This window comes from Procambarus clarkii, chromosome 2 (assembly GCF_040958095.1).
Source record: "Procambarus clarkii isolate CNS0578487 chromosome 2, FALCON_Pclarkii_2.0, whole genome shotgun sequence".
NCBI classification, from domain to species: domain Eukaryota; kingdom Metazoa; phylum Arthropoda; class Malacostraca; order Decapoda; family Cambaridae; genus Procambarus; species Procambarus clarkii.
Genome location: NC_091151.1, coordinates 16,376,098 through 16,395,895, shown reverse-complemented (window position 1 = coordinate 16,395,895; position 19,798 = coordinate 16,376,098). Strand labels below are relative to the sequence as shown.

At 57.7% G+C, this 19,798-nt stretch overlaps 1 protein-coding gene across 1 annotated transcript in view; it reads right to left on the bottom strand.

Annotated features, from left to right (window-relative positions):
• Positions 1 to 19,798, bottom strand: part of LOC123753351 (uncharacterized) — a gene marked incomplete in the record, with an annotated part of 352,004 nt that overhangs the window by 77,780 nt on the left and 254,426 nt on the right. Inside the window, 1 exon segment of the mRNA XM_069326285.1 lies at positions 16,983 to 17,134. Coding sequence (XP_069182386.1) covers positions 16,983 to 17,134 — 152 coding nt within the window.

The following is a 19,798-nucleotide window of genomic DNA, read 5'->3' as shown; positions in this document are numbered from 1 at the left end:
GTGGTGGTACTCCCATCAAGTACATGGGAGGTGGTGGTACTCCCAGCAAGTACATTGGTGGTGGTGGTACTCCCAGCAAGTACATGGGAGGTGGTGGTACTCCCATCAAGTACATGGGTGGAGTTAGTACTCCCAGCAAGTACATGGGAGGTGGTGGTACTCCCATCAAGTACATGGGTGGTGTTGGTACTCGCAGCAAGTACATTGGTGGTGGTGGTACTCCCAGCAAGTACATGGGTGGTGGTGGTACTCCCAGCAAGTACATGGGAGGTGGTGGTATTCCCAGCAAGTACATGGGAGGTGTTGGTACTCCCAGCAAGTATATTGGAGGTGTTAGTACTCCCAGCAAGTACATGGGAGGTGTTAGTACTCCCAGGAAGTACATGGGTGGAGTTAGTACTCCCAGCAAGTACATGGGTGGTGTTAGTACTCCCAGCAAGTACATGGGTGGTGGTGGTACTCCCAGCAAGTACATAGGTGGTGGTGGTACTCCCAGCAAGTACATGGATGGTGGTGGTACTCCCAGCAAGTACATGGGTGGTGGTGGTATTCCCAGCAAGTACATGGGAGGTGTTGGTACTCCCAGCAAGTATATGGGAGGTGTTAGTACTCCCAGCAAGTACATGGGAGGTGTTAGTACTCCCAGGAAGTACATGGGTGGAGTTAGTACTCCCAGCAAGTACATGGGTGGTGTTAGTACTCCCAGCAAGTACATGGGTGGTGGTGGTACTCCCAGCAAGTACATAGGTGGTGGTGGTACTCCCAGCAAGTACATGGATGGTGGTGGTACTCCCAGCAAGTACATGGGTGGTGGTGGTATTCCCAGCAAGTACATGGGAGGTGTTGGTACTCCCAGCAAGTATATGGGAGGTGTTAGTACTCCCAGCAAGTACATGGGAGGTGTTAGTACTCCCAGGAAGTACATGGGTGGAGTTAGTACTCCCAGCAAGTACATGGGTGGTGTTAGTACTCCCAGCAAGTACATGGGTGGTGGTGGTACTCCCAGCAAGTACATAGGTGGTGGTGGTACTCCCAGCAAGTACATGGTTGTTGTTTGTACTCCCAGCAAGTACATGGGAGGTGGTGGTATTCCCAGCAAGTACATGGGTGTTGTTGGTACTCCCAGCAAGTACATGGGTGTTGTTAGTACTCCCAGCAAGTACATGGGAGGTGGTGGTACTCCCCGCAAGTACATGGGTGGAGTTAGTACTCCCAGCAAGTACATGGGAGGTGGTGGTACTCCCATCAAGTACATGGGTGGTGTTGGTACTCCCAGCAAGTACAATGGTGGTGGTGGTACTCCCAACAAGTACATGGGTGGTGGTGGTACTCCCAGCAAGTACATGGGAGGTGGTGGTATTCCCAGCAAGTACATGGGAGGTGGTGGTACTCCCAGCAAGTACATGGGAGGTGGTAGTACTCCCAGCAAGTACATGGGTGGAGTTAGTACTCCCAGCAAGTACATGGGAGGTGTTAGTACTCCCAGCAAGTACATGGGTGGAGATAGTACTCCCAGCAAGTACATGGGAGGTGTTAGTACTCCCAGCAAGTACATGGGAGGTGTTAGTACTCCCAGCAAGTACATGGGTGGAGTTAGTACTCCCAGCAAGTACATGGGAGGTGGTGGTACTCCCATCAAGTACATGGGAGGTGTTGGTACTCCCAGCAAGTACATTGGTGGTGGTGGTACTCCCAGCAAGTACATTGGTGGTGGTGGTACTCCCAACAAGTACATGGGTGGTGGTGGTACTCCCAGCAAGTACATGGGAGGTGTTGGTACTCCCAGCAAGTACATGGGAGGTGTTGGTAATCCCAGCAAGTACATGGGAGGTGGTGGTACTCCCAGCAAGTACATGGGTGGTGGTGGTACTCCCCGCAAGTATATGGGAGGTGTTGGTACTCCCAGCAAGTACATGGGAGGTGTTGGTACTCCCAGCAAGTACATGGGAGGTGTTGGTACTCCCAGCAAGTACATGGGAGGTGGTGGTACTCCCAGCAAGTATATGGGAGGTGGTGGTACTCCCAACAAGTACATGGGTGTTGTTAGTACTCCCAGCAAGTACATGGGAGGTGGTGGTATTCCCAGCAAGTACATGGGTGTTGTTAGTACTCCCAGCAAGTACATGGGTGGTGGTGGTACTCCCAGCAAGTACATGGGTGGTGGTGGTACTCCCAGCAAGTACACATGAGGTGGTGGTACTCCCAACAAGTACATGGGAGGTGTTAGTACTCCCAGCAAGTACATGGGAGGTGGTGGTACTCCCAGCAAGTACATGGGAGGTGGTAGTACTCTCAGCAAGTACATGGGTGGATTTAGTACTCCCAGCAAGTACATAGGAGTTGTTAGTACTCCCAGCAAGTACATAGGTGGAGTTAGTACTCCCAGCAAGTACATGGGAGGTGTTAGTACTCCCAGCAAGTACATGGGTGGAGTTAGTACTCCCAGCAAGTACATGGGAGGTGGTGGTACTCCCATCAAGTACATGAGAGGTGGTGGTACTCCCAGCAAGTACATTGGTGGTGGTGGTACTCCCAGCAAGTACATGGGAGGTGGTGGTACTCCCATCAATTACATGGGTGGAGTTAGTACTCCCAGCAAGTACATGGGAGGTGGTGGTACTCCCATCAATTACATGGGTGGAGTTAGTACTCCCAGCAAGTACATGGGAGGTGGTGGTACTCCCATCAAGTACATGGATGGTGGTGGTACTCCCAGCAAGTACATGGGTGGTGGTGGTATTCCCAGCAAGTACATGGGAGGTGTTGGTACTCCCAGCAAGTATATGGGAGGTGTTAGTACTCCCAGCAAGTACATGGGAGGTGTTAGTACTCCCAGGAAGTACATGGGTGGAGTTAGTACTCCCAGCAAGTACATGGGTGGTGTTAGTACTCCCAGGAAGTACATTGGTGGTGGTGGTACTCCCAGCAAGTACATAGGTGGTGGTGGTACTCCCAGCAAGTACATGGTTGTTGTTAGTACTCCCAGCAAGTACATGGGAGGTGGTGGTATTCCCAGCAAGTACATGGGTGTTGTTGGTACTCCCAGCAAGTACTTGGGTGTTGTTAGTACTCCCAGCAAGTTCATGGGAGGTGGTGGTACTCCCCGCAAGTACATGGGAGGTGTTAGTACTCCCAGCAAGTACATGAGTGGCAGTGGCACTCCCAGCAAGTACATGGGAGGTGTTAGTACTCCTGGCAAGTACATGGGAGGTGTTAGTACTCCTGGCAAGTACATGGGAGGTGTTAGTACTCCCAGCAAGTACATGGGTGGTAGTGGTACTCCCAGCAAGTACATGGGAGGTGTTAGTACACCCAGCAAGTATATGGGTGGTGGTGGTACTCCCAGCAAGTACATAGGAGGTGGTGGTACTCCCAGCAAGGACATTGGTGGTGGTGGTACTCCCAGCAAGTACATGGGTGGTGGTGGTGGTACTCCCAGCAAGTACATGGGTGTTGTTGGTACTCCCAGCAAGTACATGGGTGGTGTTGGTACTCCCAGCAAGTACATTGGTGGTGGTGGTACTCCCAGCAAGTACATGGGCGTTGGTGGTACTCCCGGCAAGTATATGGGAGGTGTTGTTACTCCCAGCAAGTACATGGGAGGTGTTGGTACTCCCAGCAAGTACATGGGAGGTGGTGGTACTCCCAGCAAGTACATGGGTGGTGGTGGTACTCCCGGAAAGTATATGGGAGGTGTTGGTACTCCCAGCAAGTACATGAGAGGTGTTGGTACTCCCAGCAAGTACATGGGAGGTGTTGGTACTCCCAGCAAGTACATGGGAGGTGTTGGTACTCCCAGCAAGTACATGGGAGGTGTTGGTACTCCCAGCAAGTACATGGGAGGTGTTAGTACTCCTGGCAAGTACATGGGAGGTGTTAGTACTCCCAGCAAGTACATGGGTGGTAGTGGTACTCCCAGCAAGTACATGGGAGGTGTTGGTACTCCCAGCAAGTACATGGGAGGTGGTGGTACTCCCAGCAAGTACATGGGTGGTGGTGGTACTCCCGGCAAGTATATGGGAGGTGTTGGTACTCCCAGCAAGTACATGAGAGGTGTTGGTACTCCCAGCAAGTACATGGGAGGTGTTGGTAATCCCAGCAAGTACATGGGAGGTGGTGGTACTCCCAGCAAGTACATGGGTGGTGGTGGTACTCCCGGCAAGTATATGGGAGGTGTTGGTACTCCCAGCAAGTACATGGGAGGTGTTGGTACTCCCAGCAAGTACATGGGTGTTGTTAGTACTCCCAGCAAGAACATGGGACGTTGTGGTATTCCCAGCAAGTACATGGGTGTTGTTAGTACTCTCAGCAAGTACATGGGTGGTGGTGGTACTCCCAGCAAGTACATGGGTGGTGGTGGTACTCCCAGCAAGTACATGGGAGGTGGTAGTACTCCCAGCAAGTACATGGGTGGATTTAGTACTCCCAGCAAGTACATGGGAGGTGTTAGTACTCCCAGCAAGTACATGGGAGGTGGTGGTACTCCCAGCAAGTACATGGGAGGTGGTAGTACTCCCAGCAAGTACATGGGTGGATTTAGTACTCCCAGCAAGTACATGGGAGGTGTTAGTACTCCCAGCAAGTACATAGGTGGAGTTAGTACTCCCAGCAAGTACATGGGAGGTGTTAGTACTCCCAGCAAGTACATGGGTGGAGTTAGTACTCCCAGCAAGTACATGGGAGGTGGTGGTACTCCCATCAAGTACATGGGAGGTGGTGGTACTCCCAGCAAGTACATTGGTGGTGGTGGTACTCCCAGCAAGTACATGGGAGGTGGTGGTACTCCCATCAAGTACATGGGTGGAGTTAGTACTCCCAGCAAGTACATGGGAGGTGGTGGTACTCCCATCAAGTACATGGGTGGTGTTGGTACTCGCAGCAAGTACATTGGTGGTGGTGGTACTCCCAGCAAGTACATGGGTGGTGGTGGTACTCCCAGCAAGTACATGGGAGGTGGTGGTATTCCCAGCAAGTACATGGGAGGTGTTGGTACTCCCAGCAAGTATATTGGAGGTGTTAGTACTCCCAGCAAGTACATGGGAGGTGTTAGTACTCCCAGGAAGTACATGGGTGGAGTTAGTACTCCCAGCAAGTACATGGGTGGTGTTAGTACTCCCAGCAAGTACATGGGTGGTGGTGGTACTCCCAGCAAGTACATAGGTGGTGGTGGTACTCCCAGCAAGTACATGGATGGTGGTGGTACTCCCAGCAAGTACATGGGTGGTGGTGGTATTCCCAGCAAGTACATGGGAGGTGTTGGTACTCCCAGCAAGTATATGGGAGGTGTTAGTACTCCCAGCAAGTACATGGGAGGTGTTAGTACTCCCAGGAAGTACATGGGTGGAGTTAGTACTCCCAGCAAGTACATGGGTGGTGTTAGTACTCCCAGCAAGTACATGGGTGGTGGTGGTACTCCCAGCAAGTACATAGGTGGTGGTGGTACTCCCAGCAAGTACATGGTTGTTGTTAGTACTCCCAGCAAGTACATGGGAGGTGGTGGTATTCCCAGCAAGTACATGGGTGTTGATGGTACTCCCAGCAAGTACATGGGTGTTGTTAGTACTCCCAGCAAGTACATGGGAGGTGGTGGTACTCCCCGCAAGTACATGGGTGGAGTTAGTACTCCCAGCAAGTACATGGGAGGTGGTGGTACTCCCATCAAGTACATGGGTGGTGTTGGTACTCCCAGCAAGTACATTGGTGGTGGTGGTACTCCCAGCAAGTACATTGGTGGTGGTGGTACTCCCAGCAAGTACATTGGTGGTGGTGGTACTCCCAACAAGTACATGGGTGGTGGTGGTACTCCCAGCAAGTACATGGGAGGTGGTGGTATTCCCAGCAAGTACATGGGAGGTGGTGGTACTCCCAGCAAGTACATGGGAGGTGGTAGTACTCCCAGCAAGTACATGGGTGGAGTTAGTACTCCCAGCAAGTACATGGGAGGTGTTAGTACTCCCGGCAAGTACATGGGTGGAGTTAGTACTCCCAGCAAGTACATGGGAGGTGTTAGTACTCCCAGCAAGTACATGGGAGGTGTTAGTACTCCCAGCAAGTACATGGGTGGAGTTAGTACTCCCAGCAAGTACATGGGAGGTGGTGGTACTCCCATCAAGTACATGGGAGGTGTTGGTACTCCCAGCAAGTACATTGGTGGTGGTGGTACTCCCAGCAAGTACATTGGTGGTGGTGGTACTCCCAACAAGTACATGGATGGTGGTGGTACTCCCAGCAAGTACATGGGAGGTGGTGGTACTCCCAGCAAGTACATGGGAGGTGGTGGTATTCCCAGCAAGTACATGGGAGGTGTTGGTACTCTCAGCAAGTATATGGGAGGTGTTAGTACTCCCAGCAAGTACATGGGAGGTGTTAGTACTCCCAGGAAGTACATGGGTGGAGTTAGTACTCCCAGCAAGTACATGGGTGGTGTTAGTACTCCCAGCAAGTACATGGGTGGTGGTGGTACTCCCAGCAAGTACATAGGTGGTGGTGGTGGTACTCCCAGCAAGTACATGGGTGTTGTTGGTACTCCCAGAAAGTACGTGGGTGTTGTTAGTACTCCCAGCAAGTACACGGGTGAAGTTAATACTCCCAGCAAGTACATGGGTGGTGGTGGTAGTACTCCCAGCAAGTACATGGGTGGGGGTGGTAGTACTCCCAGCAAGTACATGGGGGGTGGTGGTAGTACTCCCAGCAAATACATGGGTGGTGGTGGTAGTACTCCCAGCAAGTACATGGGAGGTGTTAATACTCCCAGGAAGTACATGGGAGGTTTTAGTACTCCCAGCAAGTACATGGGTGGAGTTAGTACTCCCAGCAAGTACATGGGTGGTGGTGGTACTCCCAGGAAGTACATGGGTGGTGGTAGTACTCCCAGCAAGTACATGGGTGGTGGTAGTACTCCCAGCAAGTAGATGGGTAGAGGCACTACACAGGGTGGTGGAGGCACTACACAGGGTGGTGGAGGCACTACCCAGGGTGGGGGAGGCACTACACAGGGTGGTGGAGGCACTACACAGGGTGGTGCCGGCACTACACAGGGTGGTGGAGGCACTACCCAGGGTGGGGGAGGCACTACACAGGGTGGTGGAGGCACTACACAGGGTGGTGGAGGCACTACACAGGGTGGGGGAGGCACTACACAGGGTGCTGGAGGCACTACACAGGGTGGTGGAGGCACTACCCAGGGTGGGGGAGGCACTACACAGGGTGGTGGAGGCACTACACAGGGTGGTGGAGGCACTACACAGGGTGGTGGAGACACTACACAGGGTGGTGGAGGCACTACACAGGGTGGTGGAGGCACTACACAGGGTGGTGGAGGCACTACCCAGGGTGGGGGAGGCACTACACAGGGTGGTGGAGGCACTACACAGGGTGGGGGAGGCACTACACAGGGTGGGGGAGGCACTACACAGGGTGGGGGAGGCACTACACAGGGTGGTGGAGGCACTACCCAGGGTGGGGGAGGCACTACACAGGGTGGTGGAGGCACTACACAGGGTGGGGGAGGCACTACACAGGGTGGGGGAGGCACTACACAGGGTGGTGGAGGCACTACACAGGGTGGTGGAGGCACTACCCAGGGTGGGGGAGGCACTACACAGGGTGGTGGAGGCACTACACAGTGTGGTGGAGGCACTACACAGGGTGGTGGAGGCACTACACAGGGTGGTGGAGGCACTACACAGGGTGGTGGAGGCACTACACAGGGTGGTGGAGGCACTACACAGGGTGGTGGAGGCACTACCCAGGGTGGGGGAGGCACTACACAGGGTGGTGGAGGCACTACACAGGGTGGTGGAGGCACTACCCAGGGTGGGGGAGGCACTACACAGGGTGGTGGAGGCACTACACAGGGTGGTGGAGGCACTACACAGGGTGGTGGAGGCACTACACAGGGTGGTGGAGGCACTACACAGGGTGGTGGAGGCACTACACAGGGTGGTGGAGGCACTACACAGGGTGGTGGAGGCACTACCCAGGGTGGGGGAGGCACTACACAATGTGGTGGAGGCACTACACAGGGTGGGGGAGGCACTACACAGGGTGGGGGAGGCACTACACAGGGTGGTGGAGGCACTACCCAGGGTGGGGGAGGCACTACACAGGGTGGTGGAGGCACTACACAGGGTGGGGGAGGCACTACACAGGGTGGGGGACGCACTACACAGGTTGGTGGTTGAGGAACTACACAGGGTGGTAGAGGCACTACACAGGGTGGTGGAGGTACTACACAAGGTGGTGGAGGCACTACACAGGGTGTTGGAGGCACTACACAGGGTGTTGGAGGCACTACACAGGGTGGGGGAGGCACTACACAGGGTGGGGGAGGCACTACACTGGGTAGTGGAGGCACTAAACAGGGTGGTGGAGGCACTACACAGGGTGGTGGTGGAGGTACTACACAGGGTGATGGTGGAGGCACTACACAGGGTGGAGGAGGCACTACACAGGGTAGGGAGTCACTACACAGGGTGGTGGAGGCACTACACAGGGGGTAGAGGCACTAAACAGGGTGGTGGAGGCACTAAACAGGGTGGAGGTGGAGGCACTACACAGGGTGGCGGAGGCACTACACAGGGTGGTGGTGGAGGCACTACACAGGGTGTTGGAGGCACTACACAGGGTGGAGGAGGCACTACACAGGGTGGTAGAAGCACTACACAGGGTGATGGAGGCACTACACAGGGTGGTGGAGGCACTACACAGGGTGGTGGTGGAGGCAATACACAGGGGGGTGGAGGCACTACACAGGGTGGTGGTGGAGGCACTACACAGGGTGGTAGAGGCACTACACAGGGTGGTGGAGGCACTACACAGGGTGGGGGAGGCACTACACAGGGTGGTGGAGGCACTAAACAGGGAGGTGGAGGCACTACACAGGGTGGTGGTGGAGGCACTACACAGGGGGGTGGTGGAGGCACTACACAGGGTGGTGGAGGCACTACACAGGGTGGTGATGGAGGCACTACACAGGGGGGTAGAGGCACTACACAGGGTGGTGGAGGCACTACACAGGGTGGTGGAGGCACTACACAGGGTGATGGTGGAGGCACTACACAGGGTGATGGTGGAGGCACTACACAGGGTGATGGAGTCACTACACAGGGTGGTAGAGGCACTACACAGGGTGATGGAGGCCTTACACAGGGTGGTGGAGGCACTACACTGGGTGGTGGTGGAGGCACTACACAGCGTGGTGGTGGAGGCACTACACAGGGTAATGGTGGAGGCACTACACAGGGTGGTGGTGGAGGCACTACACAGGGTGATGGAGGCACTACACAGGGTGATGGAGGCACTACACAGGGTGGTGGAGGCACTACACAGGGTGGTGGAGGCACTACACAGGGTGGTGGAGGCACTATACAGGGTGGTGGAGGCACTATACACAGGGTGGTGGAGGCACTACACAGGGTGATGGAGGCACTACACAGGGTGGTAGAGGCACTACGCAGGGTGATGGAGGCACTATACAGGTGGTGGTGGAGGCACTACACAGGGTGATGGAGGCACTACACAGGGTGATGGAGGCACTACACAGGGTGATGGAGGCACTGCACAGGGTGGTAGAGGCACTACACAGGGTGATGGAGGCACTACACAGGGTGGTGGAGGCACTACACTGCGTGGTGGTGGATGCACTACACAGGGTGGTGGTGGAGGCACTACACAGGGTGGTGGAGGCACTACACAGGGTGGTGGTCGAGGCACTACACAGGGTGGAGGAGGCAATACACAGGGTGGTGGAGGCAATACACAGGGTGGTGGAGGCACTACACAGGGTGGGGGAGTCACTACACAGGGTGGTAGAGGCACTACACAGGGTGGTGGAGGCACTACACAGGGTGGTGGAGGCACCACACAGGGTGGTGGAGGCACCACACAGGGTGGTGGAGGCACTACACAGGGTGGTGGAGGCACCACACAGGGTGGTAGAGGCACTACACAGGGTGGTGGAGGCACTACACAGGGTGGTGGAGGCACTACACAGGGTGGTGGAGGCACTACACAGGGTGTGGGAGTCACCACACAGGGTGGTGGAGGCACTACACAGGGTGGTGGAGGCACTACACAGGGTGGTGGAGGCACCACACAAGGTGGTGGAGGCACTACACAGGGTGGTGGAGGCACTACACAGGGTGGTGGAGGCACCACACAGGGTGGTGGAGGCACTACACAGGGTGGTGGAGGCACTACACAGGGTGGTGGAGGCACTACACAGGGTGGTGGAGGCACTACACAGGGTGGGGGAGTCACCACACAGGGTGGTGGAGGCACTACACAGGGTGGGGGAGTCACCACACAGGGTGGTGGAGGCATTACACAGGGTGGGGGAGGCAGTACACAGGGTTGTGGAGGCACGACACAGGGTAGGGAGTCACTACACAGGGTGGTGGAGTCACTACACAGGGTGGTGGAGGCACTACACAGGGTAGTAGAGGCACTACACAGGGTGGTAGAGGCACTACACAGGGTGGTAAAGGCACTACACAGGGTGGTAGAGGAACTACACAGGGTGGGGGAGTCACTACACAGGGTGGTAGAGACACTACACAGGGTGGTAGAGGCACTACACAGGGTGGTGGAGTCACTACACAGGGTGGAGGAGGCACTACACAGGGTGGGGGAGTCACCACACAGGGTGGTGGAGGCACTACACAGGGTGGTGGAGGCACTACACAGGGTGGTGGTGGAGGCACTACACAGGGGGGTGGTGGAGGCACTACACAGGGTGGTGGAGGCACTAAACAGGGTGGTGATGGAGGCACTACACAGGGGGGTAGAGGCACTACACAGGGTGGTGGAGGCACTACACAGGGTGGTGGAGGCACTACACAGGGTGATGGTGGAGGCACTACACAGGGTGATGGTGGAGGCACTACACAGGGTGATGGAGGCACTACACAGGGTGGTAGAGGCACTACATAGGGTGATGGAGGCCCTACACAGGGTGGTAGAGGCACTACACAGGGTGATGGAGGCCTTACACAGGGTGGTGGAGGCACTACACTGGGTGGTGGTGGAGGCACTACACAGGGTAGTAGAGGCACTACACAGGGTGGTAGAGGCACTACACAGGGTGGTGGAGGCACTACACAGGGTAGTAGAGGCACTACACAGGGTGGGGGAGTCACCACACAGGGTGGTGGAGGCATTACACAGGGTTGGGGAGGCACTACACAGGGTGGTGGAGGCACTACACAGGGTAGGGAGTCACTACACAGGGTGGTGGAGGCAATATACAGGGTGGTGAAGGCACTACACAGGGTGGTGGAGGCACTACACAGGGTAGTAGAGGCACTACACAGGGTGGTAGAGGCACTACACAGGGTGGTAGAGGCACTACACAGGGTGGTGGAGGCACTACACAGGGTGGTAGAGGCACTACACAGGGTGGTAGAGGCACTACACAGGGTGGTAGAGGCACTACACAGGGTGGTGGAGGCACTACACAGGGTGGTAGAGGCACTACACAGGGAGGTAAAGGCACTACACAGGGTGGTAGAGGCACTACACAGGGTGGGGGAGTCACTACACAGGGTGGTGGAGGCACTACACAGGGTGGGGGAGTCACCACACAGGGTGGTGGAGGCACTACACAGGGGGGTAGAGGCACTACACAGGGTGGGGGAGTCACTACACAGGGTGGTGGAGGCACTACACAGGGTGGTGGAGGCACTACACAGGGTGGTGGAGGCACTACACAGGGTGGGGGAGTCACCACACAGGGTGGGCGAGTCACTACACAGGGTGGGGGAGTCACCACACAGGGTGGTGGAGGCACTACACAGGGTGGTGGAGGCACTACACAGGGTGGTGGAGGCACTACACAGGGTGGTGGAGGCACTACACAGGGTGGGGGAGTCACCATACAGGGTGGGGGAGTCACTACACAGGGTGGTGGAGGCACTACACAGGGTGATGGAGGCACTACACAGGGTGGTAGAGGCACTACACAGGGTGATGGAGGCACTGTACAGGGTGGTGGAGGCACTACACAGGGTGGTGGAGGCACTACACAGGGTGATGGAGGCACTACACAGGGTGGTAGAGGCACTACACAGGGTGATGGAGGCACTATACAGGGTGGTGGAGGCACTACACAGGGTGGTGGTGGAGGCACTACACAGGGTGATGGAGGCACTACACAGGGTGATGGAGGCACTACACAGGGTGATGGAGGCACTACACAGGGTGGTAGAGGCACTACACAGGGTGATGGAGGCACTACACAGGGTGGTGGAGGCACTACACTGCGTGGTGGTGGATGCACTACACAGGGTGGTGGTGGAGGCACTACACAGGGTGGTGGAGGCACTACACAGGGTGGTGGTCGAGGCACTACACAGGGTGGAGGAGGCAATACACAGGGTGGTGGAGGCAATACACAGGGTGGTGGAGGCACTACACAGGGTGGGGGAGTCACTACACAGGGTGGTAGAGGCACTACACAGGGTGGTGGAGGCACTACACAGAGTGGTGGAGGCACCACACAGGGTGGTGGAGGCACCACACAGGGTGGTGGAGGCACTACACAGGGTGGTGGAGGCACCACACAGGGTGGTAGAGGCACTACACAGGGTGGTGGAGGCACTACACAGGGTGGTGGAGGCACTACACAGGGTGGTGGAGGCACTACACAGGGTGGGGGAGTCACCATACAGGGTGGTGGAGGCACTACACAGGGTGGTGGAGGCACTACACAGGGTGGTGGAGGCACCACACAGGGTGGTGGAGGCACTACACAGGGTGGTGGAGGCACTACACAGGGTGGTGGAGGCACCACACAGGGTGGTGGAGGCACTACACAGGGTGGTGGAGGCACTACACAGGGTGGTGGAGGCACTACACAGGGTGGTGGAGGCACTACACAGGGTGGGGGAGTCACCACACAGGGTGGTGGAGGCACTACACAGGGTGGGGGAGTCACCACACAGGGTGGTGGAGGCATTACACAGGGTGGGGGAGGCACTACACAGGGTTGTGGAGGCACTACACTGGGTAGGGAGTCACTACACAGGGTGGTGGAGTCACTACACAGGGTGGTGGAGGCACTACACAGGGTAGTAGAGGCACTACACAGGGTGGTAGAGGCACTACACAGGGTGGTAAAGGCACTACACAGGGTGGTAGAGGAACTACACAGGGTGGGGGAGTCACTACACAGGGTGGTAGAGACACTACACAGGGTGGTAGAGGCACTACACAGGGTGGGGGAGTCACTACACAGGGTGGAGGAGGCACTACACAGGGTGGGGGAGTCACCACACAGGGTGGTGGAGGCACTACACAGGGTGGTGGAGGCACTACACAGGGTGGTGGTGGAGGCACTACACAGGGGGGGGGTGGAGGCACTACACAGGGTGGTGGAGGCACTAAACAGGGTGGTGATGGAGGCACTACACAGGGGGGTAGAGGGACTACACAGGGTGGTGGAGGCACTACACAGGGTGGTGGAGGCACTACACAGGGTGATGGTGGAGGCACTACACAGGGTGATGGTGGAGGCACTTCACAGGGTGATGGAGGCACTACACAGGGTGGTAGAGGCACTACACAGGGTGATGGAGGCACTGTACAGGGTGGTGGAGGCACTACACAGGGTGGTGGAGGCACTACACAGGGTGATGGAGGCACTACACAGGGTGGTAGAGGCACTACACAGGGTGATGGAGGCACTATACAGGGTGGTGGAGGCACTACACAGGGTGGTGGTGGAGGCACTACACAGGGTGATGGAGGCACTACACAGGGTGATGGAGGCACTACACAGGGTGATGGAGGCACTACACAGGGTGGTAGAGGCACTACACAGGGTGATGGAGGCACTACACAGGGTGGTGGAGGCACTACACTGCGTGGTGGTGGATGCACTACACAGGGTGGTGGTGGAGGCACTACACAGGGTGGTGGAGGCACTACACAGGGTGGTGGTCGAGGCACTACACAGGGTGGAGGAGGCAATACACAGGGTGGTGGAGGCAATACACAGGGTGGTGGAGGCACTACACAGGGTGGGGGAGTCACTACACAGGGTGGTAGAGGCACTACACAGGGTGGTGGAGGCACTACACAGGGTGGTGGAGGCACCACACAGGGTGGTGGAGGCACCACACAGGGTGGTGGAGGCACTACACAGGGTGGTGGAGGCACCACACAGGGTGGTAGAGGCACTACACAGGGTGGTGGAGGCACTACACAGGGTGGTGGAGGCACTACACAGGGTGGTGGAGGCACTACACAGGGTGGGGGAGTCACCACACAGGGTGGTGGAGGCACTACACAGGGTGGTGGAGGCACTACACAGGGTGGTGGAGGCACCACACAGGGTGGTGGAGGCACTACACAGGGTGGTGGAGGCACTACACAGGGTGGTGGAGGCACCACACAGGGTGGTGGAGGCACTACACAGGGTGGTGGAGGCACTACACAGGGTGGTTGAGGCACTACACAGGGTGGTGGAGGCACTACACAGGGTGGGGGAGTCACCACACAGGGTGGTGGAGGCACTACACAGGGTGGGGGAGTCACCACACAGGGTGGTGGAGGCATTACACAGGGTGGGGGAGGCACTACACAGGGTTGTGGAGGCACTACACAGGGTAGGGAGTCACTACACAGGGTGGTGGAGTCACTACACAGGGTGGTGGAGGCACTACACAGGGTAGTAGAGGCACTACACAGGGTGGTAGAGGCACTACACAGGGTGGTAAAGGCACTACACAGGGTGGTAGAGGAACTACACAGGGTGGGGGAGTCACTACACAGGGTGGTAGAGACACTACACAGGGTGGTAGAGGCACTACACAGGGTGGGGGAGTCACTACACAGGGTGGAGGAGGCACTACACAGGGTGGGGGAGTCACCACACAGGGTGGTGGAGGCACTACACAGGGTGGTGGAGGCACTACACAGGGTGGTGGTGGAGGCACTACCAAGGGGGGGGTGGAGGCACTACACAGGGTGGTGGAGGCACTAAACATGGTGGTGATGGAGGCACTACACAGGGGGGTAGAGGCACTACACAGGGTGGTGGAGGCACTACACAGGGTGGTGGAGGCACTACACAGGGTGATGGTGGAGGCACTACACAGGGTGATGGAGGCACTACACAGGGTGGTAGAGGCACTACATAGGGTGATGGAGGCACTACACAGGGTGGTAGAGGCACTACACAGGGTGATGGAGGCCTTACACAGGGTGGTGGAGGCACTACACTGGGTGGTGGTGGAGGCACTACACAGGGTAGTAGAGGCACTACACAGGGTGGTAGAGGCACTACACAGGGTGGTGGAGGCACTACACAGGGTAGTAGAGGCACTACACAGGGTGGGGGAGTCACCACACAGGGTGGTGGAGGCATTACACAGGGTTGGGGAGGCACTACACAGGGTGGTGGAGGCACTACACAGGGTAGGGAGTCACTACACAGGGTGGTGGAGGCACTATACAGGGTGGTGAAGGCACTACACAGGGTGGTGGAGGCACTACACAGGGTAGTAGAGGCACTACACAGGGTGGTAGAGGCACTACACAGGGTGGTAGAGGCACTACACAGGGTGGTGGAGGCACTACACAGGGTGGTAGAGGCACTACACAGGGTGGTAGAGGCACTACACAGGGTGGTAGAGGCACTACACAGGGTGGTGGAGGCACTACACAGGGTGGTAGAGGCACTACACAGGGTGGTAAAGGCACTACACAGGGTGGTAGAGGCACTACACAGGGTGGGGGAGTCACTACACAGGGTGGTGGAGGCACTACACAGGGTGGGGGAGTCACCACACAGGGTGGTGGAGGCACTACACAGGGGGGTAGAGGCACTACACAGGGTGGGGGAGTCACTACACAGGGTGGTGGAGGCACTACACAGGGTGGTGGAGGCACTACACAGGGTGGTGGAGGCACTACACAGGGTGGGGGAGTCACCACACAGGGTGGGCGAGTCACTACACAGGGTGGGGGAGTCACCTCACAGGGTGGTGGAGGCACTACACAGGGTGGTGGAGGCACTACACAGGGTGGTGGAGGCACTACACAGGGTGGTGGAGGCACTACACAGGGTGGGGGAGTCACCATACAGGGTGGGGGAGTCACTACACAGGGTGGTAGAGGCACTACACAGGGTGGGGGAGTCACTACACAGGGTGGTGGAGGCACTACACAGGGTGGGGGAGTCACCACACAGGGTGGGGGAGTCACCACAGGGTGGGCGAGTCACTACACAGGGTGGTGGAGTCACTACACAGGGTGGTGGAGGCACTACACAGGGTGGTGGTGGAGGCACTACACAGGGTGGGGGAGTCACTACACTGGGTGGTGGAGGCACTACACAGGGTGATAGTGGAGGCACTACACAGGGTGGTGGAGGCACCACACAGGGTGGTGGAGGCACTACACAGGGTGGTGGAGGCACTACACAGGGTGGTGGTAGAGGCACTACACAGGGTGGTGGTGGAGGCACTACACAGGGTGGTGGTGGTGGCACTACACAGGGTGGTGGAGGCACTACACAGGGTGGAGGAGGCACTACACAGGTTGGTGGAGTCACTACACAGGGTGGTAGAGGCACTACACAGGGTGGTAGAGGCACTACACAGGGTGGTGGTGGTGGCACTACACAGGGTGGTGGAGGCACTACACAGGGTGGAGGAGGCACTACGCAGGGTGGTGGAGTCACTACACAGGGTGGTGGAGGTACTACACAGGGTGGTGGAGGCACTACACAGGGTGGTAGAGGCACTACACAGGGTGAGGGAGTCACTACACAGGGTGGTGGTAGAGGCACTACACAGGGTGGTGGAGGCACTACACAGGGTGGTGGTAGAGGCTCTACACAGGGTGGTGGTGGAGGCACTACACAGGGTGGTGGTGGAGGCACTACACAGGGTGGTGGAGGCACTACACAGGGTGGTGGTGGAGGCACTACACAGGGTGGTGGTGGAGGCACTACACAGGGTGGTGGTAGAGGCACTAACCTCTTGAGAGAAGTGATGATCAGGAAGTTCATGGGGAACCAGACAGGTCCTCTCCAGTTGGAGTTGCCGCCGAAGATGTTAGTGGTGGACTCTCCGGGGTCGTAGGACACCTCATGCCTCTGTCCACCCACCTCCAGCACGAAGGGCGAGTCCTGCAGGAGACCCGGTGCATAAAGCAATGTCATCATTCCACTACTGGCATTATTATCTACACAAATGGCTGTAAATGGCGGAGAAATGTCAGGCGCTCTGTGTGAGTGTTTTGTTGGGTGGGCACGTCCCTCAGTGGGCACGTCCCTCAGTGGGCACGTCCCTCAGTGGGCACGTCCCTCAGTGGGCACGTCCCTCAGTGGGCTCGTCCCTCAGTATGCACGTCCCTCAGTGGGCACGTCCCTCAGTGGGCACGTCCCTCAGTGGGCACGTCCCTCAGTGGGCACGTCCCTCAGTGGGCACGTCCCTCAGTGGGCACGTCCTTCAGTGGGCACGTACCATTGTGGGCACGTCCCTCAGTGGGCACGTCCCTCAGTGGGCACGTCCCTCAGTGGTCACGTCCCTCAGTGGGCACGTCCTTCAGTGGGCACGTCCCTCAGTGGGCACGTCCCTCAGTGGGCACGTCCCTCAGTGGGCACGTCCCTCAGTGGGCTCGTCCCTCAGTATGCACGTCCCTCAGTGGGCACGTCCCTCAGTGGGCACGTCCCTCAGTGGGCACGTCCCTCAGTGGGCACGTCCCTCAGTGGGCACGTCCCTCAGTGGGCACGTCCCTCAGTGGGCACGTCCCTCAGTGGGCACGTCCCTCAGTGGGCACGTCCTTCAGTGGGCACGTCCCTCAGTGGGCACGTCCCTCAGTGGTCACGTCCCTCAGTGGGCACGTCCTTCAGTGGGCACGTCCCTCAGTGGGCACGTCCTTCAGTGGGCACGTCCCTCAGTGGGCACGTCCTTCAGTGGGCACGTCCCTCAGTGGGCACGTCCTTCAGTGGGCACGTCCCTCAGTGGGCACGTCCTTCAGTGGGCACGTCCCTCAGTGGGCACGTCCTTCAGTGGGCACGTCCCTCAGTGGGCATGTCCCTCAGTGGGCACGTCCCTCAGTGGGCACGTCCCTCAGTGGGCACGTCCCTCAGTGGGCACGTCCCTCAATGGGCACGTCCCTCAGTGGGCACGTCCCTCAGTGGGCATGTCCCTCAGTGGGCACGTCCCTCAGTGGGCACGTCCCTCAGTGGGCACGTCCTTCAGTGGGCACGTCCCTCAGTGGGCACGTCCCTCAGTGGGCACGTCCTTCAGTGGGCACGTCCTTCAGTGGGCACGTCCTTCAGTGGGCACGTCCCTCAGTGGGCACATCCTTCAGTGGGCACGTCCCTCAGTGGGCACGTCCCTCAGTGGGCACGTCCCTCAGTGGGCACGTCCCTCAGTGGGCACGTCCTTCAGTGGGCACGTCCTTCAGTGGGCACGTCCCTCAGTGGGCACGTCCCTCAGTGGGCACGTCCCTCAGTGGGCACGTCCTTCAGTGGGCACGTCCCTCAGTGGGCACGTCCCTCAGTGGGCACGTCCCTCAGTGGGCACGTCCTTCAGTGGGCACGTCCCTCAGTGGGCACGTCCCTCAGTTGGCACGTCTCATTGGGCACGTCCCTCAGTGGGCACATCCCTCAGTGGGCACGTCCCTCAGTGGGCACGTCCCTCTGTGGGTACGTTCTTCAGTGGGCACGTCCCTCTGTGGGTACGTTCTTCAGTGGGCACGTCCCTCAGTAGGCTCGTCTCATTGGGCACGTCCCTCAGTGGGCACATCCCTCAGTGGGCACGTTCTTCAGTGGGCACGTCCCTCTGTGGGTACGTTCTTCAGTGGGCACGTCCCTCTGTGGGTACGTTCCTTAGTGGGCACGTCCCTCAGTGGGCACGTCCCTAAGTGGGCACGCCCGTCAGTGGGCACGTCCCTCAGTAGGCACGCCCCTCAGTGGGCACGTCCTTTCAATGGGCACGTCCTTCAGTGGGCACGTCCCTCAGTGGGCACGTCCCTCAGTGGGCACGTCCTTCAGTAGGCACGTCCCTCAGTGGGCACGTCCTTCAGTTGGCACGCCCCTCAGTGGGCACGTCCTTCAGTGGGCACGTCCCTCAGTGGGCACGTCCTTCAGTGGGCACGTCCTTCAGTGGGCACGTCCTTCAGTGGGCACGTCCCTCAGTGGGCACGTCCTTCAGTAGGCACGTCCCTCAGTGGGCACGTCCCTCAGTGGGCACGTCCTTCAGTGGGCACGTCCTTCAGTGGGCACGTCCTTCAGTGGGCACGTCCTTCAGTGGGCACGTCCCTCAGTGGGCACGTCCCTCAGTGGGCACGTCCCTCAGTGGGCACGTCCCTCAGTGGGCACGTCCCTCAGTGGGCACGTCCTTCAGTAGGCACGTCCCTAAGTGGGCACGAAGACTTGAATGTAGTGGACATGGCAATAGAAAAGTACATCGGTCAGTGTTACAACAGTCAGTGTTACAACGGTCATTGTTTCGACAGTCAGTGTTACAACAGTGTTAGAACTGTCAGTGTTACAAGAGTCAGTGTTACAACGGTCACGGTTACATAAGTCAGTGTTACATCGATCAGTGTTACAACAGTCAGTGTTACAACGGTCAGTGTTACAACGGTCAGTGTTCCAACGGTCAGTGTTAAACGGTCAGTGTTACAACAGTCAGTGTTACAATGGTCAGTGTTACAACAGTCAGTGTTACAATGGTCGATCAGTGTTACAACGGTCAGTGTTAAACGGTCAGTGTTCCAACGGTCAGTGTTACAACGGTCAGTGTTACAACGGTCAGTTTTACAACGGTCAGGGTTAAAC